The sequence below is a fragment of the Chiroxiphia lanceolata genome, chromosome 26 (genome assembly GCF_009829145.1).
Source record: "Chiroxiphia lanceolata isolate bChiLan1 chromosome 26, bChiLan1.pri, whole genome shotgun sequence".
In the NCBI taxonomy this organism is placed as follows: domain Eukaryota; kingdom Metazoa; phylum Chordata; class Aves; order Passeriformes; family Pipridae; genus Chiroxiphia; species Chiroxiphia lanceolata.
The window spans coordinates 4,152,085-4,172,487 of NC_045662.1; the positions used below are offsets into that span (position 1 = coordinate 4,152,085).

Consider the following 20,403-nt stretch of genomic DNA (forward strand, 5'->3'; position numbering starts at 1 on the left):
GAAAACACCCTGGAAACACCCCATTTATTAAAGAGCTGCAAATTATGGAGCTGCAAACATTGGAAACTACATTTCCATAAGATTTCCGTATTTCTTTGTGCTAATGAGACAGACCCAGGAAGCTTAGGAGTTCAAGTAACCGAATGAAAATAGGAGGAAAAGCTTAATTTAATCTTTTAATGTTTCAGAACAATCACTTAATTTTATCTTTGTTTAACTGGTGCCCTCATTTCCTGAAGACAAACAGGAAAAACAGTGAGGCAGAGGGAAGTGTGTGTGGTTTGAGGCTCCTGGGCACAGTTTAGGTGGGTCTGAGGGGCAGAGCTGCAGAGGGGGCCAAGGTGTCTGGAGGGATCAGGAGCCATCCCTGCAGCGGGCACGCAGACACCCTCCCCTCCCAGGGAGCAGTGTCAGCCCGTGTTCCTGCCTGTGCTGCTCTGATGTGCTGCAGTGATAACCGTGGAGCCAGGAAGGAATGTGTGCTCACTCAGGAGAGATGCTGCAGACAGCTGTTGGGAAACTCCTGAGGAATCATCCGCAGCCCGGGCGAAGCTTCCAGCGACGCAGCTCTCGGCAGTTTCGGTCCGTTCCTGCCACCACGCCCTGGCTCCCAATTATGTTCTTGGGTCCTAGGAATGAAATCCAGCTGTTTCTCCCTATACACAGTAACTTTGTTAGAGGTTTTGCCTATTCTGAGCTTCGTTTCTGTGTGTTTGGGGCTGGAGGGAGGCCCAGTGTGGCAGGCAGGGAGGCACCACGGCTGGGCCCAGCTGCAGCTCTGCCAGCGCCGAGAGTTTTGTCTTTGAGTAAAATCACTTTGGGAAGTCTCTCCACACCCATCTCCAGCTTGCTGGTGATATCACTGGAATGCTGCTGGCTGTTGTGGTGCTGGATAAGGAACATCCAAGGAGGCAAAGATAAGGGAAGGCGTCTTTTCAACAGAAATAAGAGCAATAAAATGATGGGAAAATCCACAAATACTGGGATAATTCAGTCCTTTGGTAAATGGGATCATTTACCTTCCATAACAAAACCTATTTCAATTGATAATGCCATTTCAGCGAGAGTTGGAAGTCACTCTTCTCTGGTGAAGCAGGCTTGCAGAATTTCTTACAGGGAACTGTTGGTTTCAGAAAGCTCAGGAATGTCTGTCCCTTGCTCCATGGACACTGGAACAGGGGCTCCCAAGGAGAGTTCCAGTGGTCTGGAGTCTCGGCAAAATATCTCATGAAAACGAGCTCAGCCTCACTTTTGATGTCAGAAGTGGGAAAGGATCCCTAGTTTTTATTTTCCCTGCCTAGTTAAGATTCGGAAATTTTACTGACAGAGAAACCCTAGTTTGTACCAAACCCACCTTTCCCAAGCCCATGTGGAGCTGCACTGGGCAGGGACTGCTCTGCAGCTCCATCAGCAGCTCTGTCTTTATATGTGCCAGGACAGCAATCCCGAAGCTCTGATTAGAGCACAGCACATATTGACAGAGAAATTGGCCATAGGATGTTTCCACTCCCATCCACTGTTTCAAAACCACCCTTTCCCAGCAACAATTACAATCCATAATGAGGAAAAGTGTAGAAATTATCTTTCACTGAACAACAGGAAATATTTAAAGCACTTTTACCTTCCTTTACACTCTCCACATAATGAAACAAATCCCTTGTGAATTACTGGAGAGCCACAATCATATAGGAAGAACCTTTCATCCGTGTCTATTAAGAGATCCCTCCTTGGTCTCACTTGTCTCGTAGCAGAGTGTTCCAGATTTGTCATTTTGCCAGTGGAGAGATTTAAAGGTTAATCTCTGTGTCTCTGATCTCTCTACAGAGTTCTTACATCATTCCTCATACATCATTCGAGAAGCAAACTTAGTATTTCTTCTTTCTTTTTCATCTTGCATATTCCAACCTCAGCACCTTGCATGAAAACTGCTTGTTCAACTCAAAATAAAATGAAAATAAATTAATGAGAGATAAAGAGCTCTTTGATGCAATAACCTTTAATGATTTCTTCCTGGTATGTAATTTAGGACAGTGTTTTTCCTGGCTTAATGCTGTAAGTTTGCATCATAAACAAAAAGCTGATGATTCATAAAACATTATTGCTAATGTATTTTTGAAATTAGCAAGAGACATGTAAAGCATCTTCCTCGTCTACCAGGCTTCTTGAAAGGAAACTTCCCTTTGAGAAATTATTCTTGGCACCAATGGCTGGAGTAGCCAGCCTTATGGGAAGAAGGAGCAGTGGTGACACCCACTGTGGAAGGTATAAATAGGGACGGGCGGCCACGGCCAGCTCGCAGTCTGATTTCATATCAAGCTGTGCATCTTGCTTTGGGCTTCTGCTTGCCTTGCCAACCGCTGTCGCCATGAGTTGCAACATTAAGGAGACTATTACTGTGTCTAGCAAAGGCAGGAGCAGCGGTGGCAGCTGTATCATTGGTGGTGGTGGTGGAGCACGGATTTCTTCCTATGGGATAGGCAGTGCCAGAGGTTTCTCTGGAAGGAGCTACTGCGGTGGAGTGAATTATGGAGGGGGACTGAGCGTTGGTAGCTTGGCTGGTGGGAGCTATGGAGGTGGCAACTGCTATGGCAATGGCCTGGGGTTTGGCCTCGGAGGAGGGGTGGTTGTTGGGGGTCTCGGTGGCGACTGTTTGCTGTCGTCCTGCGATGAGAAGGTCACCATGCAAAACCTCAATGACCGCCTGGCCTCCTACCTGGACAAGGTGAAGTGCTTGGAGAAGGAGAACGCCGAGCTGGAGTGCAGGATCAGAGAGTGGTACGCGACACAGGGCCTGTCCTGCGAGCCCCGGGACTACAGCTGCTACTACAAAGAGATCGAGGACCTTCAGAACCAGGTAATGCCCCTCTGGGTTGTTCCTCCCATTGACAGCTCGTTGCTGAATTTCTGTTTAGAACCTGCTGCACCTGTCAGGGGAACTTTGGTGCTGCTGAATGTGTTCACAAATTAATTTTGGCAAGTTCCCCGTGACACTGCTGAGTGTGGGGGCACATCAAGGATGGGTGCTGCAAGGTGGTACGGGTGGGAGAACGCTCTGGAAAAGGGAAAGGATGCTTTGGTACATTGTGTTTGGACTGTACAACTGTAAATAGGGTATTACCAGTGTGCTCTGAGGAAATGTAGTGGTGTCAGCTCTGTAGGGAAAGCAAAGCAAAGAGAACTATGGAACAGGGGCAAAACATACACATTGAATGCTTTATGAAGTGAAACATTATAAATTCTAGGTGAGAAAAGCTGTGTGTTGAAACTGGTTGTCACAGGGGCACAAACAGCTTCACACTAATAAATCCACAATAAAAGCTGATCCTAAGGCTTAAAGACACCTTCCAACCATCTTCCCTGAAGTCCCTTAAGTCTGAAGCCCAGAACACTCCAGCTTCAATATCAGTTGAGATTTAGTGACTTAAGGAAGGTTCTTCAGGTTCACTTTGTGAAGCCTCTTTGGAACTTGCCTTCAGATCTTGAAACTGAGATGCCCCATCTCACAGCTCTTTAACTCTCAGCTCTACATAATTGATCTCTTTACTGACTGTGAGTAAAGGAGGCAAAGCCCCCTCCTTCAACTTCTCTGTTCAAGGGACTAGGTTACTTAAGTGAGAAGGTAACAGAAAAAGGGAACTGTGAAGAGTTACTGCCTAATTGCAATGCAGAGAGACCTACAGAGTAGAACAGGAGAGAAGGAGACATCTCTCATGCTCTGCTCTTTTCCAGATTGTCTGTGCAACCATTGATAACAACAAGATCATCCTGGACATCGATAACAGCAGGATGGCTGCCGACGACTTCCGTGTGAAGTGAGTGCCCCCTCTGAACCCGCTGCCTCCCCCCTGCTCTGTCCCACCTTGCTGGGGAGGCTCAGAGCACTAATTACAGAGGCTCCAGACACGTCTCCCCACACCACTGTGGTAGGGCAGGATGATGAAAGGCATTTTGCTCCTGGTCACCAGCCCTCCCTTAATTACTGTTCTTGGGTAAAACATTTAGCAACAGCGTTTGTGGTGAGGCTGGGGACAGGCACTGCAGGGAGTGGTCCATTTCCACCCCAGACCAGAACAGATGGGATCAGCAAAGCAGAAATGCAGCTGAGTAAGTGATACCAAATACACAGTGAGCAGGAGAAGGGAAAAACCAGATGAGGAAGGAAAGCTTTCACATAACAGACATGAAGTGGTGCAGAAATCCAAGGCACAGCGCATTCAGCAGGGACAGCAAATGCAGACCAGAGCAGGGAGCCGGGAAAGGAGATCTGGGCACAAAGAGAGCCCGTGTGGGATATTCCCATCCTGAATCTGTGCTTTCCTGCACAACCCAGGTACGAGACGGAGCTGGCCCTGCGCCAGAGCGTGGAGGCCGATATCAACGGGCTGCGCCAGGTCCTGGACCAGCTGACGCTCTGCAGGTCCGACCTGGAGGCACAGCTGGAGTCGCTGCGGGAGGAGCTCTGCTGCCTGAAGAAGAACCACGAGGAGGTAGGTCCTGCCCCTCTCCTCTGAAAACCTTTCACTCCTGCGGGATCCATCCTCCCTCGCCCCAGGGGGCTGCTCTGGGGGGCAAGTGGTTGATGGAGACCATGGTGTGACCCCGGAGCTGTGAGGGTCCAGCAGAGAGGGGCTTTGCCAGGCTCTGCTCCTCCCTGCAGGGCAACTTGGCTGCCTCAGTTCTTTCCTCCTTTTTAAAAACTGACCTGATCTGGATGGTGTTTCCAGGAAATGTGCTGTCTGAGGAAGCAATCGACTGGAGATGTGAGCGTGGAGGTCAATGCCTGCCCTGGACCAGATCTCAGGCAAATCTTGGAGGATTTGAGATGCCAGTATGAAACATTGATAGCGCGGAACCGCAAGGAAGTCGAGGATTGGTACGAGTGCAAGGTGAGCGACACACACCTGAACCAGACTGACACTCACCCCCCAGGGCTCAGGAGCCTGTCAGAGACCAGATATGGAGACAATAAGCAGTTCTTGGTTCTCAGTGAAGCCCAAGAGCAGCACTCATTATACCCTGTGTTCCATAGGAGCCACAGGCCTGTCTGACCAGTTTGTTATGTCCCATCTGGAACAGCAGCATTTGCCACAAGGCCTTGTGGTGTGTTGCTGGAACACAGATATTCCACATTTGGATTAAAGAGACTTACTAGCCACGGGGCTAATGGGATTTGTAAAATGAACAAGCACAGGAGCCAGCAGGGAACGCCCTGTGCACAGAGAACCTGCCCTGCTCCCTTTTACTTCTGCTGAACACTCCCTGTGTTCTGCTCCTGTAAAACCAAGCCCGATATACCCAGACATCTCCTGAAAGCTCTTTACCCTGGATTGGTGATTTCAGATTGAGGAGGTGAATCGGGAGGTTATTACAAGCGGTCAGGAGGTGGAGACGTGCAACAACCAGGTGACCGAACTGAGACGCCAATTGCAAGCCCTGGAAATCGATCTCCAAGCTCAGCTCAGCCAGGTGGGTGAGGAGCTGGCTCAGCTCGGACGTGGTCACTGCTGGGTTTCTTGGTGTGAACAGCCAGACCCACCAGCCAGCACAATGGTGCTGAATGGCTCCTTCATTTCTAGACTGGAAACCATAAACTCCAGGGTGACGCTTAAAATGAATGTTGTTTCTTTGCTTGTCCTGTTTAACAGAGAAATAATTTGGAATCCTCTCTGGCTGAGACTGAGTGTCAGTACAACACCCTCCTCGGTGAGCTACAGAACCAGATCACGTGTGTGGAGCAGCAGTTGGCTGAAATAAGGGCGGAAATAGAGTGTCAGAACCAAGAGTACAAGACCTTACTGGACGTCAAGTGCCGCCTGGAGCAGGAGATCCAGACCTACCGGTGCTTGTTGGAAGGAGGACAGCAGGACCTCATGTATGTACATCTCTAAATCCACTAGAGAACACATGAAAATATCACAGTATTACAGATTGGGAATCCAGCCTGATCTTTAGTCCTTCTTAATGCTTTCTTTGAGATGAAGAAGTTGTCTTACGAGCAACTTCACTGTGACGAACATTCAAATCAGAACTAAATGTCACTCCCTGGGATCTGCAAAGCAGAGATACCAAATCTGATAATTGCTGGTGACAACACTGTCCATCCTAGCATTAGGACAGTCTCTTCTCTGTGGTGATATATGTGAGAACTGTCAAAATGGGAATTAATGGCAATTAATTGGCAACTGCATTGCAGTTCCACGCCAGGGGGGAGCACAAATGCAAAGCAACTCTGAGAGTGACAGAAAATGTGACGTAAAATACTCTATATGTAAAAACCCTTATAAAGGACATAGTTCGATACTTTGTGCCATGTAGGCAGTCAGCAGTGACATGTGAAGTTCTAAAATTCCCTGTTCTGTCTCACTAGTCACGGAGGAGGAATCGGAACTGGCGGAGGGGTCATTAGGACGAGCCACACCTACACAACAACTACAGCTGCCCACTGCCAGCCCCAGGTCCCACCCTGCAAGACTGGAGACATACAAGGTAAGGGCCCGTGTGCTCACAACGGGAAAACCAGCTTTGTTTGGTTTGCTCCTGAGCTCTGAGGGCCAGAGACAGCACAGCCCTAGGATGTGTCACTGGCATCCTCTCGGAGTCACTGTGCTACAGGAGTGATCTGTCACAGTGGTGGTGCCACCGAGAAACAGGGTTAAAGAGAGCTCAGGCTGAACATGGGGCTGCAGGAAGCAAATGGGAGATGAGAGGAGGCAGTACCATGGAGAGAAGTAAAGAAGATGAGTCTAAACTTACCCAAAGAGTCTGGAAGGAGTCAAAAGAAGAGTAAATCTATAACTTCACAAGTGAAAATTCCTATTGAAGCAAATTATCTGGGGTTTCCTGGGTTGCTACCAACTGCTCCAGTTTAGCAGTGCCTTCTAGAAATGAGGGCACCACACAGACCCAGTTTCTGTTATTTGAAGGATTTTAACTCTGTTTCAGTCAAATAATGCTGCTGTGTTTTCCCTCCAGTGACCTGCAGGAGAATTTGTGATTAAGGAGGAGCGGATTGGAAGGTGACAGGGAAACCCAGAGACAAACCCAGAATGCTCCGTGTTTGCTGCACTCTCTGTGCAGAGAAAGTAGAAGTAACTCAGCGACGCTTGGCCACGTAGCTAAAGGGGGTGTCAGGAGCCCCCTCCTCTGTTCTGCTCTTCTGTTCTGCAATGCTGTAACCTCTAGAAATTACCTGAGTTAGTCAGGGTCACTAACGTACCTGCTGCTGAAAAACGTCTCTAATAAAACTTTGCTTGTGCCTGATGCAATCAAGAACCTGGGTCTGAAACTGAGTTCCTTTAGAACACCAGGTGCTGAGCCATGGGCACAGGGGGCAGCTAAACTGGTCAGGATCATCCTGCACAGAGAATGGCCTTGCTGACCTGGCAGGTCTTGTCCAGCTCGTCCCTGTTGCCACAGCCTGAGGCAGATGTTGCCTGCTCCTGTATGACATGGGAGGAGGCAGCCAAGCCAGAGGAGCTGGAGTTCAGTGAAAGGAGAACAGGGATGAGTGACAGAAATTCCCATGCCAAAGCTCAGGGTGGTGTGTGTCCATACACAGGTATTGGCTCAGCAGCCATCCCTGGTGCACATCTCCAGCTGCTCTCCAGATGTGTCAGGTGTTAAACTGTGAAATGAGCTGGTGCTGGGGAGTTCAGTGGTGGCTGCAGCCACCTGGGGGGGAGAGATGTCACCTGTCCCCTGGACTTGTGCAGTGTGAGCATGTCCAGGTGCTGCTGCCCCTCGGCAGAGCAAATCCCACCTCCTCTGTGCAGGACCCCTGCCCAGGGAGGGGGACCCTGTGAGGACAGTGCCCCTTCTCCCGGGTGCCTGTCAGGCCACGTGCTGAGATGACAGCACTCAAATGTTCTCAGCAATCTCCTCTCATGGGGACACCCACAGCTGTGCAGAGACACCCACAGGACGGAAAGCTCATGGCCTGAAAGCCCCTTTTGTAGTTTATATGACACAGCACCAAGACTTCTCACACCTAAACACGTGTCAAATATTGTGGAGTCCTTTGCTGAGAAATTCAAAAGCATTTAAAACATAAAAGCAAATGCCAAACCCCGCTCCTGACTGTGCCACACACCTGGAAAAGAACATTTCTGCCCCTGTTCTGGCCGGGTTCTGCGCTGCAACAAGCCGGGAGAGGGGACGGGCAAAGGGAGGGCGGAATCTCGGCTGCGAGGAAGCGGAGAAGGAACAAGAGTGATCCCTGGCGGCCGGGAGGGACGGGCAGCTCCATCACAGCCGCTGATCCCGACTCCGGGAAGGACACCGGGAGCTCCTGCGGCAGCACCGCAGCCTCCTGGGGCCGGGCAGGGTCGCCTCCTGCTCTTCCCACACTCGGATCTCTCTGGGGAGCTCTGCCGTGGCCCAAACCCTCGTACAAAACCCCGGAGCTGCTGCTCGCTCCTCCCCGAGGATTTTGGCTGAGCAGCGTGAAAAAGATCCTCTGGAGTGAGAGACAGATCCTCATCGAAACTCAAATCCTGGGAACCTGAGCTTTCACTTTCTGCTGCCATCGGCATTGGCCTTTCCCTCTTGTACCACAGAGAGAAACAGCAACATGAAGCACCTGTGAAAATATTTATACTGGGTTGGGTTTCGTTGTTTGTTTTTCCCAGAGGAAAGAGAAATTTAAAATATTTATACTGGGTTTGTTTTGGTTTGTTTTCCCCAGAGGACAGAGACATTGAACAGGTGTTTGCCTGAGAAGACAGGGCAAAACTGACCTATCCAAAAACTGTCCAGTTTGGACTGAGACTGAAGCAGAGATTTTCCATGAGCACTGCATTTGATGTCAGGAGAAAACCTAAGAGCAGCTGGAGTAATTAATGATCCTGATATGCACGTGCTGCTGGTGCTGAGGAACGAGGAAATGGAGAAAGTGCCTGGGAAGTCCTGGCACTTCCCAGCTCTCCCCATCAGGTGTCAGCTGTTCCCAGCCGGCAGATCTGAAGGAAACACGGACCTGTCAGTGTCTGTCCTGCTCCCCAGCCCCGGCCTGGCCCTGCTCTGCCGCAGGAGTGCAAACAACGTGTCACCGCGTTACCCGAGTCTGAGACTCTCCTGAAAGTAGGGATCACATTTTCCTAAGAGGCCCAAAGACACTAAATTGGGCTAATCCTGTCTGTGGCTGAGTGGAATTAGTTGCTGGTAGCCTATCCAGCAGGAGAACGATAGTATGTGATTAAAATAATAGGTATATTAATAATAAATATAAAATTATATAAAATTATATAAATGTATATACATTCTAAATAAAAACGTAATTATCCACAATCTACAGCAGTTTCAGCCCTGTCCAGGCCCCCTGCCCTGCAGTGGGGTGGGCAGTGCTCCCTCTGCCCCACCGAGCCCTGCGCCTACCGTGCCGTGGGGTCCCGACACATTCTGCATTTCACCACACGGCATCTTTGGAGATATTTGGAGGTGCAGGAGCTGAGAACTCCCCGGCCCTGGGTTGCGGGTGCTCTCTAGAGGGCACTCGGCTCCCACCGAGCTGCCGAAGGGCGCCCGGGGCAGAGGCGAGCGGCAAACCCGGAGCTGGGGGCTTGGCTCGTCCTCCCACAGCAGAGCCGGGTGGTGTCTGCGGGACGTGCCGGGGAGATCCCGCTGCGGGAAAACACGGAGCGCGCTGTGAGCCCGGACATCCCGCTCCAGCTCCTCCGGTATTTAATGGTCTCACTCGCAGTGAGGTCGGCACGACCCGATTCCGTGTGTGACAGCTCAGTGTCCTCCCTGCCGCCTGCAGACCCCCGGTGTCCTCCGGGCCCCCCCGGTGTCGTCCCGTGCGGGGGCGTGCGGGACGGATGCCAGGCCGAAACTCACTCCCTGATTTGCCAATACCTGTTTATGTTTCCAGCGGCACCGGGATATTTTGCATCACGTCGCTGGGCGGGAGCACAGCGAAACTCAGGGTCCCCGCGGGGGCTGGAAATGTGCTGTAATGACCCTTTGCTAACGAGGGTCTTGCAGTGGAGCAGCATCAGCTGGGACCCCGGAGTCACCTGGGCCAGGGGCTGCTTAGGCCCAAAATGAAGCCGTTCCCAGCCCAGGGGTTTGTGCTCTGAAATCTCTTACGGCTCTGATTCACCTAATTTTTGTTCCTATCGCAGCCACCATCGCTCCCTTGGGTGGTGGAGCTGTTGAAGGTGCCCTTTAACGTTTCATCACCACTCGGCTCTGCAATAGGGAGTGAGTAACAGATCGGGCAGAGTGGAGGCAGGAATTACATCTCCTACAGGAGGGATGTTTGCTGGATCGGACACCCCTGGCTGCCCTTCCCTGGGGTCAGCACATCACCCCCCCATGTCGAGTCCAGCTTTACTGACCACTGGGGGAACGTGCTGGGTTTGGACCGTTGGACAAACAGGGGCAGGTTCCAGGGATATTCCCTGTCACCAAACACCTCAGGGTGTAGGTGGACACCAAGACTTACACCCTGTGTTTCAGAAGACACCAGGAGAGGTGGAGACTTACTCTCTCACTTCAAAACGTATTTTAAAACCCTTCACTTAAAAAATGCCTAAAATATGTTTTGGCATCAGGGAATCACGGAATCATTTGGGTTGGAAAAGCCCTCTGAGATCCTCGAGTCCAGCCCTTCACCCAGCACTGCCAAGGCCACCACTTGCAGTTGGTGTTCCTAGAATTTCACTGAGCTCTAGAACCACACTGTGTGTTTTGGTTTGTGGCAACGAACCAAAGCCCACTGGTCTTTTGACAGGATAAACATGAGTGAGCCCTAATATGTTACAACTGATCTAAATCAGATTTTTCAGTTTTCAAACATCTAGCTTTTTATTGGGATAAGGAAAAAACCCTCATCATTTAAATTTTAGGGGAGAGGAGAACAGCTTCATGCTAAGTGTCAGGCAGCTGAACCTCACTGGAAGGAAGAGCAGTGTACAAATAAGTGTTCACCCTCCAACACAGTCACACTGCAGGGCCTGGCTTTCTTCTCCACTATGGACAAATCCTACAGGATTATCTGGTGTTAATAAAACTGCCTGATGATAATATAATGGGAGTTAGTTTATAGCATATAATTATGAGAATGAGTCATATTCCCCAGGTAGATAATTCATAGTTTTTCTCTGTGTAGCAACACAAGCAAATTGAATATTCCTGACAAGACCTGACCAGAAGCTGGAAGGATGGAAAAGGATCCCTCTGAAGCACCAAAAAGGGTGGGCAGCAGTGCAGTCGTGCCCCCTGAGATGTGCTCAGCAGCCTCGGTGGTTTGTCCCAAACACATCAGTGTGGGGAGGGTGTGGATGTGGAGCTGGAAAAGGTGGTGCCAGGGTCTGGGAGGAGCCACGTGTGCCCACCCACAACCCAGCCTGGGCTGGCCCCCCCTGGCAGCCTCACCTTCCTACTGCCACACACCCAAAGGAAACAGGCTTCGTCCCCTCGGCCTCTGCTTCAGCCAACACAGGTCTGGGCTGGGAGGAACACACAGCAATTCTGCCACTGAAGTGCTGGATGAAATCTGCCTGTGCTGGGTGAGCCTTTCAGGCTTAAATAGTCCCCCCCCCCCCCCGCCTCGTTGGGCAGGAGCTGGTAACAGTTTCATCACAGGAGAAGGGAGAGGCCCAATGCAAACAACTGTGGGGCCACCTGCCTCCAAGGCACCTTCCTCCTCCTCCTCCTCCTCCTCCTTCTCCACGCCCCCTCCGTTTTGGCCCTGACCAGTTTTTGGCTCTGCTGCACTGAGCAGCCTCAGCCCAGATTCCAGAAGGTTTCGCTGTCCCATTTCACAGGTACTGCTGGGGATCCTTCCAGCTCCTGCAGAGTTTATTGCAATCTCTCTGATGTTACAATTTCCCAGCCCTCCAGCTGCACTCCAGCAGCATCTCTAGATTTTGCTGGAAACATTATCTAAGATCACCCAGGAAGCTCAGAGTGTTGCAAGGGCCTGGACAATCCTATGAGACATAACTGCAGACAAAATTACTGCCTCATAAACCAGCTTCCACCTTACAGCAACTCTGAAATAAAACATTCCTTTCAGGAACCATTGGTTCAGTCACTTCTATCTCTGATCCTGGTCAGGATTCCCAGATACACTGAATCATCAGGCTTTCTCAGGTTTAAGGAGGTAAGCTTCACTCTTGAGGAAAGTTGCCTGCACAAATTCTAGGGAAAAAATGGCATTAAATCTTCCTTTCATGTATTAAACATAAAGCTTTTAAGTTGCACACCGGCATCCTCCCTGATATTCAAACCATCCAAACATGTTCTCCTGTGAAGGGAAGACAGGAAGCTTGGTCCATCTGAAAGGAATGACTGATGCAAAAGATGTAATAAACATCTTTGCAGAAAAAAAAACCAAACCAAAACAACCCCCTTCTGCAGAATTATACAGAAAACATAGATTTGTACCCATGTCAGCAGCTGGAAGAAACAGTTAAACAGGATGTAACCCAAAGGTCTCCAAGAGCCAAAGCAGCTGGAAGTATAGAAGAGAATTTTGTTTACTTGAGAGAAAAGGGTTTCTGGCTGTAATGAGCTAAAATTATCCCCCACACTCCATTAAATGTTGCAATGAAATTTAAATTCCTACAGTCCAGGGGAGGCCTTGCTCCTCGGACGTTTCAGAGATGAAGTGGAGCAGAAGATGGAACGTGAGGCGTGTCCTGCTGCGTGGGCCAGGGTGTGCTGGGAGGGGCCTTTACAAAAAGCTGTTTCCACAAACACTTGCTGCGAAGCCATAACAAACAAACAAACCTGTTAATCAGCAACAACCAACAGCACAACGGCCCAGCGAGAAAACAATAATACCCCAAATCAATACAGGAAATTGGACATCACACAACGAGTTCCACCCACGAGGTGTGACAGGTAACAGACTGGGATTTGTCTGGCAGGAGGATGGGGTGAGAGGCACCCAGGGGAGAGGTGACACTGTCTGAGGCTCAAGGCACGGGGAGAGCTCAAATTTGCATTGGGCAAAGATACAATCTTAAAAGAAGAAGATGTAAGATGTGTCTGTGGGTGGAAAACAAATCTGAAGGGAAAATGTGATGCAGTTTATTGACTTAATCCCCAAATCAGAAACTTCACCTTTCTCCTCCGAGTATGTTTGTGTTTGTGCTGCGTGGGGAAAACATCCTGATAAATTTGTGAATTCCCTTTGGGAGTGAGAACAGGACCTCTGACACTCCCAGGAATGTCAGGAGAGACCAGGCCGGAGCCAGGATGCTTTCCCAGGTGTCTCAGCCCTCCTGTACCTGCATTTGGTGCGAGTGCATGAAGGGTTATTTCCAGAAACAACCTGCCACACTTCCATTCCTCACAGCCTGACACGGAGCTGTTCTGAAGTTGTTGTAACACCCTTTTTCATAATTAAATTGTTATTTATAAAACACAATTGTAGATGTGTGATTGGAATAATTGCTGACACGTGACATTTGCCAATGTTCTCTGAGCTTTTACGAGATATTATAAAGAAGTCAGAGTAGTTCGTTGTACCTACAACTCACATCCTGGGATGGGCTTTCCAAAGGCATAAAGCAATCAAGGACTAAAATTAAGGAGCACACAGCAAAGAATAACCATAAATCTATGAAAATATCAGGTAACTAGAAAACAATCAGCCAGGATTCCTTGACAAATATCTGAACATTAGAAGAGAGACAGGAACATCCACCACTGACCCTTATTGTGGCAGAGTGTTGTTGTGTTGAGAGGGATGTGACCAGGACGAGGTGAGTGGGATGAGTTTCTTTGGGATGACTGTAAGTCAGTGCACTAGATCTCAGCAAAGATCTCCCCCACTCAGAGCCACCCAACAGAAATTACATGTTTTGTATGAATAAACAAATGGTCACAAACACTTAGAGGAAGGGTTAAGCTTCCTGACACTGCCAAGCATCTCCCTTTGGCAAATTAGGGCTTGCAAATGCACATGGAAAGCGGGTACTCCCTTCCACGGCGACACCCTCTGTCTCGGCTATAAATGCAGAGGAGGCCGGCTGGAATTTGGAGCTATGATTCCAGGACAACTGTAAGACCAGCTTTGAGTTTTCACCCGAATTCTTTGCTGCTGCCAGGATGAGCTGTGGCTCGAAGCAGCCCCTGAAGAGCTGCCTGCGAGGGAGCAGCGGTGGCGGTGCCAGCAATGGGGGGGGAGGAGGGGGCAGCTCGCATTCCTCGGCCTCCTCCAGGAGGATCTCCTCCAGGAGCAGCGGCGGTGGCAGGTTTTCTGGCAGCAGTTGTGGCGGAGGAAGCTCCCGGAGCAGCTGTGGTGGGGCAGCTGGGGGGTATGGGAGTATCAGGCGCAGCAGCTACGGAGGAGGGATGAGCAGCCGCAGCTGTGGAGGAGGGATGGCTGCCGGATATTGTGGAGCGGGAATGGGAACGGGCTTCAGGTCAGGGGGGAGCGGGTTTGGTGCTGCTTGTGGAGGAGGCTTTGGTGGAGCTGGTGCTGGTTTCAGCGGTGGCAGCTTTGGCTTTCACGGAGGGAACGTGGGAATTCTCTCCTACGACGAGAAGCTGACCATGCAGAGCCTTAACGAGCGCCTGGCTTCCTACATGGAGACGGTCAGGAATCTGGAAACTGAAAATGCTCAGCTGGAACAATTAATCAGGGAGTGGTACCAGAAGCAAGGTCCTTCTGGCCCAAAGGACTACAGCCACTATTATGGACAAATTGAAGAACTCCAAAGCCAGGTAGGATGCTCTTTGCCAGAGGAGCTGAAGCACTGACAGGCTGAGAGGTTCTCAGGGAATGTTTGCCCAGCACATTGTTTCTCTTCTAGATTGTGACTGCAGCTGTGGACACCCACAAAGTACTTTTGGACCTGGATAACACGAGGATGACTGCAGAAGACTTTAGAATAAAGTAAATATATATTCCTCTTTTCCAGCCACTGATGTCCTTCCTCCTGCTTTCCTGAACTTCATAAATTAATTCCATAAGCAAATATCAATCCACAGGGACTTGGGTTCCTCCTGGTTCTATGGCAGCACAACTGAAATAATTTGTGAAACTTCAGAATTTTCAATATTTCTAGAATGATCATTGGTGGGAATGCTGTCTCTGAACCAGATGGATGGAACCTGAACAAAGTTGCAGGTCAAAGAGATGATGAAAGATATCACAGAATAAAATATTAAAGTTCAATATTAATATTAAACTTTAAATGTATTAAGTATAAAGAATAATAATGTTATTAAGTAATATTAATGTCAAATGGTAAGTACTGGCTGATGATTTCCTAATTCTGCTGGTTGAGAGATGCTACATGCTCTGAAGTACAGATACAAAAGCAGACACTGATGCTGGAATAGGTGAACCTCTCCATAAACAATGTCAGTAGGAGAACTGGGATGGGAAGAGCAGGGCTGACCTCTCTGCACCGTCCCTGGCACAGGTATGAGACCGAGTGTGGGCTCCGGCAGAACGTGGAGGGCGATCTCAACAGCCTGAGGCCCCTCTTGGACAGCCTGACCCTGTGCAGGTCCGACCTGGAAATGCAGTTCGAGTCTCTGAAGGAGGAGATGATTGACCTCAAGAAGAACCACGAGGAGGTAAGAGCAAAAAAAGCAACAAAGCCCCACAAACTGGAGGTGCTGAAGGGGAAACCTCGGCATGAAATACCCGCCAAGGGGCAGGGCCAGGCTGTGCCAGGGGGGCCCTGAGCTCAGCCCTCAACAAGCAATGACTGGAAGTCAAGGCCAAATAATTGCAACACAACTCCCCCCCCATATATATATATATATATATGTATATATATATATATATATAAATATGCTGTTGAAAGGCTCTGTTTGTGTTCATTGTCCTGGGCCTGGCTTTTCTCTGCAGGAAATTAAACAGCTGGAATCCCAGTCCAGCGGGGATGTGAGTGTGAAGGTGAATGCTGCTCCAGGGGAGGATCTGCTGAAAAAGCTCAATGAGATGAGACAAGAATATGAAGCCATTATTCAGAAGAACCATGCAGAGGTTGAAAAGTGGTATGAAAGCAAGGTAAAGGGTGACAGTTGGAATGTTCATGTTAAAAGGAAAACACCAGCCCCTGTAGAGGAATGACACAGCATCCATTGCTATTAGGAAACAATGGTAGAATTCCTTTGACCAAAATGAAGGAAATCACAACTGGGCTTGAACTGCTCTGGCAGAGCCACACAAGGAAGTGTAACAGCCCCATATTACCAGTGGCCCTTCTGCAACCTTGAGTTTTCACCTGAGTTGTTTGCTGCTGCCACTCTGAGCTGTGGCTCCAAGCAGGCCCCAAAAAACTGTTCAGGTGGTCCCATGATAAACTGCCGTGTTGACATTGTAAATAAAACTCAGAAACTCCAGTTCTGTACATTAATTTTTCAGATGGAGGAAGTGAGCCAACAAGTCCACTCAAGTGGCCAGGAGATACAATCAAGCAACCGGCAGATCTCTGAGCTGAGACGTGAATATCAGAGCCTGGAGATTGAGCTGCAGTCGCAGATCAGCATGGTAGGTAACAAGTGCTCCTGATCCTTGGATTTGCAAAGAACCCAGGGGTTGCTGGGATGACAGGAGGGAAGCTGTAGCTGGCACAACAGTCAGTGAAGATGCTGGGTGCCTCTGACACCATGTGAGATCTGTCTCATGTGGGGCACAAGAACGCTCTGATCCTGCCACGTTCCCACCAACGCCGCATTTTGTTTGGCCTTTGCAGGTCGACTCTTTGCAGTCCAACCTGGAGGACACGGAACGTCGCTATAACATGCAGCTGCAGCAGATCCAGGCCATGATCAGCCCCTTGGAGGAGGAGCTGGCCAGCATCCGCTGCGAGATGGAGAGCCAGAACGAGGAGTACAAGATGCTGCTGGGCATCAAGACCCGCCTGGAGCAGGAGATCCAGCAGTACCGGGCGCTGCTGGAGAAGGGGCAGCACGGCCTGAGATACAGAATTAGGTACAGACATCGATTTATTAACTTGCCATCTCTGCAGTCAGGGGAAGAGGAAAGCAGCAATATTTATGTTAGGGACTGGTACAACTGATTAATCATCAACATATTTACTACAGCCACAAGAATTCACATAAATCTTAGCTGGCAGGGTGCAAAGCTGGATTTTCACGAAAATATTTAGTGTTATGATTTGTCATTTCTTCCCCTAAGTACCAGTAGGAAGTGCTGCTATCTGAGAAAATGAAGGGTAAGAAGGAAATAACACACCCCTTCCTGCTTACAGACCTGCACAGGGAGGAGCTGATGGTGGATCTTCAGGAGAAGGAGGAGGTCATGGAGGAGGAAGCAGTGGAGGAGGAACTGGAGGATCCTATGGAAGATCTTCCTCTTCTGAAAGCGGAGGAGGAGGGAGTGGAGGAAGAACAGGAGGTGGAACCTGTGGTAAAACTTCAGGTGGAGGAGGTGGCAGTGGAGGAGGAGGAGGGGGCAAATCCTGCCTCTTCCGCTCTTCATCGTCCCAATCCCAGCCTGATGACTCTTGTGAAAGCCCAGGTAAAAATGGAATAAAGAAGTACATCCTGCCATTAACGATCCTCTCTGAATAGCAGGAAGGGATATGACAACTTCCTTCCTGGAAATATTTTGCTATTTTTCCCCAGTTGTGTTTTAAGGCCACTCTGACATTTGTTCTTACACAGTGACAACTCAACATGGCAGCATTTGCACAGTGACTCCACTGAAGAGGGAGGGTGACATGAAGGGTTGTGTGGAAAGAGGAAAGGAAGGGGGGAAAGGGAAAACGATGCCCAATCCAAAGCATGCAGGGAAGCAGGGAAGTCAGTGGTTAGAAATGTCACTGGTGTTAAGGGGGCATGGTTAAAGCAGGGTGCAGCAGTTGGAAGGAACACTCCAGACATTTAAAATGTGAGAGGCATTGGCTGCAAAAGACTCAAGTAGCAAAAGACAGAAAGGTCTGACCTGTGTCTGATTTCCCAGCTGTGGTTCCAGGAAGTGCTGAAAACATGAAGCTGTGCCTGGAAGGGAACAAAACACTGGGGAGAGGAGCAACCATGGAGGAAGTGTCCGAAGCCATAAAACACATGAGACTGGGTAAGGCTCCGGGTCCTCACAGCACCTCAGACAAATGCCTGAAAATGGGGAATATGAACAGGAAATTGTCATTTTTAGAAAGGTTCACTTCCACTTTGATCCTGTTCTGAGGCTTCATCGGTCTCTGTCAGTCAGTCTGTCTCCCAAACACGCTGTTTCCACCACAGACTGACAGTCATGACATGAGAGCTGGCTCTCACCCAAAGGGCCTGGAGCCACCCGTGCAGACAGCAGGAACAGTGCACACACTCTCCTGCTGCTGACAACAAAGGCAGAGAATTCAGAAGGATTTTGTGTTATGAGGAAGATTCTTTGGGAAAATTTGATTTTTAAAAATTCATACATAGGCTTTGCAAACTCCTCTGTAAAAATTTACTCCTCTGATCAAACATCCCATCTGACCTGCAACACTCCTACATATATTAATGCTTGGTAGGCAAGATTAAAACATGTCATGTACCATCTGTCTTTAACCTATAAAAATTTGTTGTAAATGTCTGTACACACAAAAACGTACATTCTAAGTTCATCTGTATTTGGTTTACACTGCTCAGCCACTCTAAAGTAATTTGCACTCCCACAGCTGAGAACACAAGAGGGTCTGTGCAGCTAATTGCTAAAGCTGCACACACAGGTACAAACACAAGTCTGACACTGTTCAAACTTTTCTGGGAGGCTGGGAACAGCCCTGGTGCACTGAGACTGCACAGGGGGTACTCGGGGAGTAACACAGGGTTAAAAATGCTGAATGAGATAACACTTCTTCAAAGAAATTCTTGCTTCCCTCCATCTTTCCTCAGGGAGTTTTAGAAGGTCTGAGGAGTGATTGGCAGGAGCAGCATCTTCCACTGCAGGACCTCCCCAGTGAGGCCTTTGGACCAAGCAAGACTCTACGAGCACGGCCGAACACGGCTCTGCCACGAGCAGGAGCCAGCACTTGTTCAAGTTACCCAACACTGCTCACTGCAGGGGCTCCTTTGAGCTCCTTGCATGGCCTGTCTGCTGCTTCCACCTGTCTTTCTGTTCCGAATCACTGTTACCTGAGTTAATCTCTACCGTGATTGGTGTTCCTGTGCAATAAATGCTAATAAATCTTTGCTTCTCTGTGATGCAACCAGAAAACCGTGTCTGGTTCAAGTTCCTTCGGTGGGGGTTTTTGTTTGAATCAGTTACAAATATCAAGCCCTACCTGTGGAACACACAATAACGTGTCAGGTTATCCATAGGACCCTGAGTTTGCAGTGATATGTTCACCATTTAAGATTCACTGGGCAAAGCTTTGCAGACTACACTGCTGGGAACTGCTCGGTGGGCCCTGCGATGGGAAAACTCACAGTCAACAAACCCACTCACTTCTGCTATTGCCTTCTATCTGGGACAAGAGGGGGGGCTTAAGGAACTGACTCTTCCCTAGAAAACCTGTTTAAAATATGAACTCCATGGAGAATTTCCCCTGAAAATAACGCAGGGGGTTCCTCATATGGCTCCTGCTCACGATACCTCCTTCCTCCTGCGCACTTCCCCACTCACCTGCCAAAACCCAAGCAGGACTATCGCTGCTGTGAGCCTTTCTCTCTGAGTTTTACAATCACAAGGTTTGTTTTTCCCCTCTGATGAAGGCATCACCCACGGGAGAGGGTTGGGAAACCCAGGCTGAGTGGGAGACCGTGGGAACGGGAATGCTGAGCGCCCGATCCCAGGCAGAGCCGTGCCGGTGATTCACGGCGCTGCCTCACGCCGGGCTCTCAGTCATGTGATTGGAACTGGAAAACGAAGAAAGGAAGAATAAAATTGTTTTTCCTGACCAGTGTCTGTCTGGGGGCCTGAGGGACCAGCTTATCTGCACGAAGGCCTCGTGCACGTGCTGAGGTCCCCGACCTGCTGGCTGTTGATGATCATTTGCCAGGATACCCCCAACTCCAACCTGCTGCAAAACCACCCTCTTCATTTTTAACCCCTTGCAGCCTCACGTCACTCTTGTCCCTGTTTTGTTCCCTGTCCTCTGAACCTGCTTCCTCCAATTGCTCTGCTTGCTTTCCACCTCTGGCAGGTGGTGACAGCTCTTTTTCTCAGACCTGTCTGTCCAGGGTACTCAACTGACAGCCCAAATTAAGGAGTGCTCCAGGAGCCCTGCTTCTCACACCTCCCCTCGGAGCCTGCCAGGTTAACCTCAAAACTGTTCCTGCTCAGTGCCTGTTTCCTGGCTGTCCCAGGGTGAGTTAAAGTGATTTACCTGGTCTCTGGTCCCACAGTGACACCCGGGAGGCTGTTGGGGTGATTGGATGTGATTTCCTTGGAGCAGCAGCCTCTCCGTGCTGGATGGAGTTCACTGCTCTGTGCCACCACAGCAGCTCTGAGCACTCCCGGCCCCTCTTGCTCCTGCCCTTCTT

At 49.5% G+C, this 20,403-nt stretch overlaps 2 protein-coding genes across 2 annotated transcripts; both read left to right on the forward strand.

Moving 5' to 3' along the window:
- The first annotated feature begins 2,365 nt into the window (after positions 1 to 2,365).
- On the forward strand, positions 2,366 to 7,052 carry LOC116798502 (keratin, type I cytoskeletal 13-like). Its single transcript, XM_032710992.1, has 8 exons — positions 2,366 to 2,854; positions 3,730 to 3,812; positions 4,331 to 4,487; positions 4,725 to 4,886; positions 5,341 to 5,466; positions 5,646 to 5,872; positions 6,368 to 6,486; positions 6,973 to 7,052. Exons 1-8 carry the CDS (start codon positions 2,366 to 2,368, stop codon positions 6,996 to 6,998), a joined length of 1,389 nt encoding a protein of 462 aa, XP_032566883.1. The 3' UTR covers positions 6,999 to 7,052.
- Positions 7,053 to 14,061: 7,009 nt separating this feature from the next.
- LOC116798493 (keratin, type I cytoskeletal 13-like) lies at positions 14,062 to 19,094 on the forward strand. Its single transcript, XM_032710984.1, has 9 exons — positions 14,062 to 14,679; positions 14,769 to 14,851; positions 15,384 to 15,540; positions 15,818 to 15,979; positions 16,337 to 16,462; positions 16,668 to 16,906; positions 17,187 to 17,455; positions 17,912 to 18,013; positions 18,814 to 19,094. Exons 1-9 carry the CDS (start codon positions 14,062 to 14,064, stop codon positions 18,837 to 18,839), a joined length of 1,782 nt encoding a protein of 593 aa, XP_032566875.1. The 3' UTR covers positions 18,840 to 19,094.
- Positions 19,095 to 20,403: the final 1,309 nt, after the last annotated feature.

What these genes read in the sequence shown, in the direction of transcription:
- LOC116798502 (XM_032710992.1), top strand. Translation starts at nt 2,366, where the DNA reads ATGAGTTGCAACATTAAGGAGACTATTACTGTGTCTAGCAAAGGCAGG. An exon ending in GGAGGACAGCAGGACCTCAT is followed by an intron (nt 5,873 to 6,367) that starts GTATGTACATCT and finishes CTGTCTCACTAG; the next exon opens with TCACGGAGGAGGAATCGGAA. An exon ending in CAAGACTGGAGACATACAAG is followed by an intron (nt 6,487 to 6,972) that starts GTAAGGGCCCGT and finishes TTTTCCCTCCAG; the next exon opens with TGACCTGCAGGAGAATTTGT.
- LOC116798493 (XM_032710984.1), top strand. Translation starts at nt 14,062, where the DNA reads ATGAGCTGTGGCTCGAAGCAGCCCCTGAAGAGCTGCCTGCGAGGGAGC. An exon ending in TTGAAGAACTCCAAAGCCAG is followed by an intron (nt 14,680 to 14,768) that starts GTAGGATGCTCT and finishes TTTCTCTTCTAG; the next exon opens with ATTGTGACTGCAGCTGTGGA. An exon ending in TCAAGAAGAACCACGAGGAG is followed by an intron (nt 15,541 to 15,817) that starts GTAAGAGCAAAA and finishes TTTTCTCTGCAG; the next exon opens with GAAATTAAACAGCTGGAATC.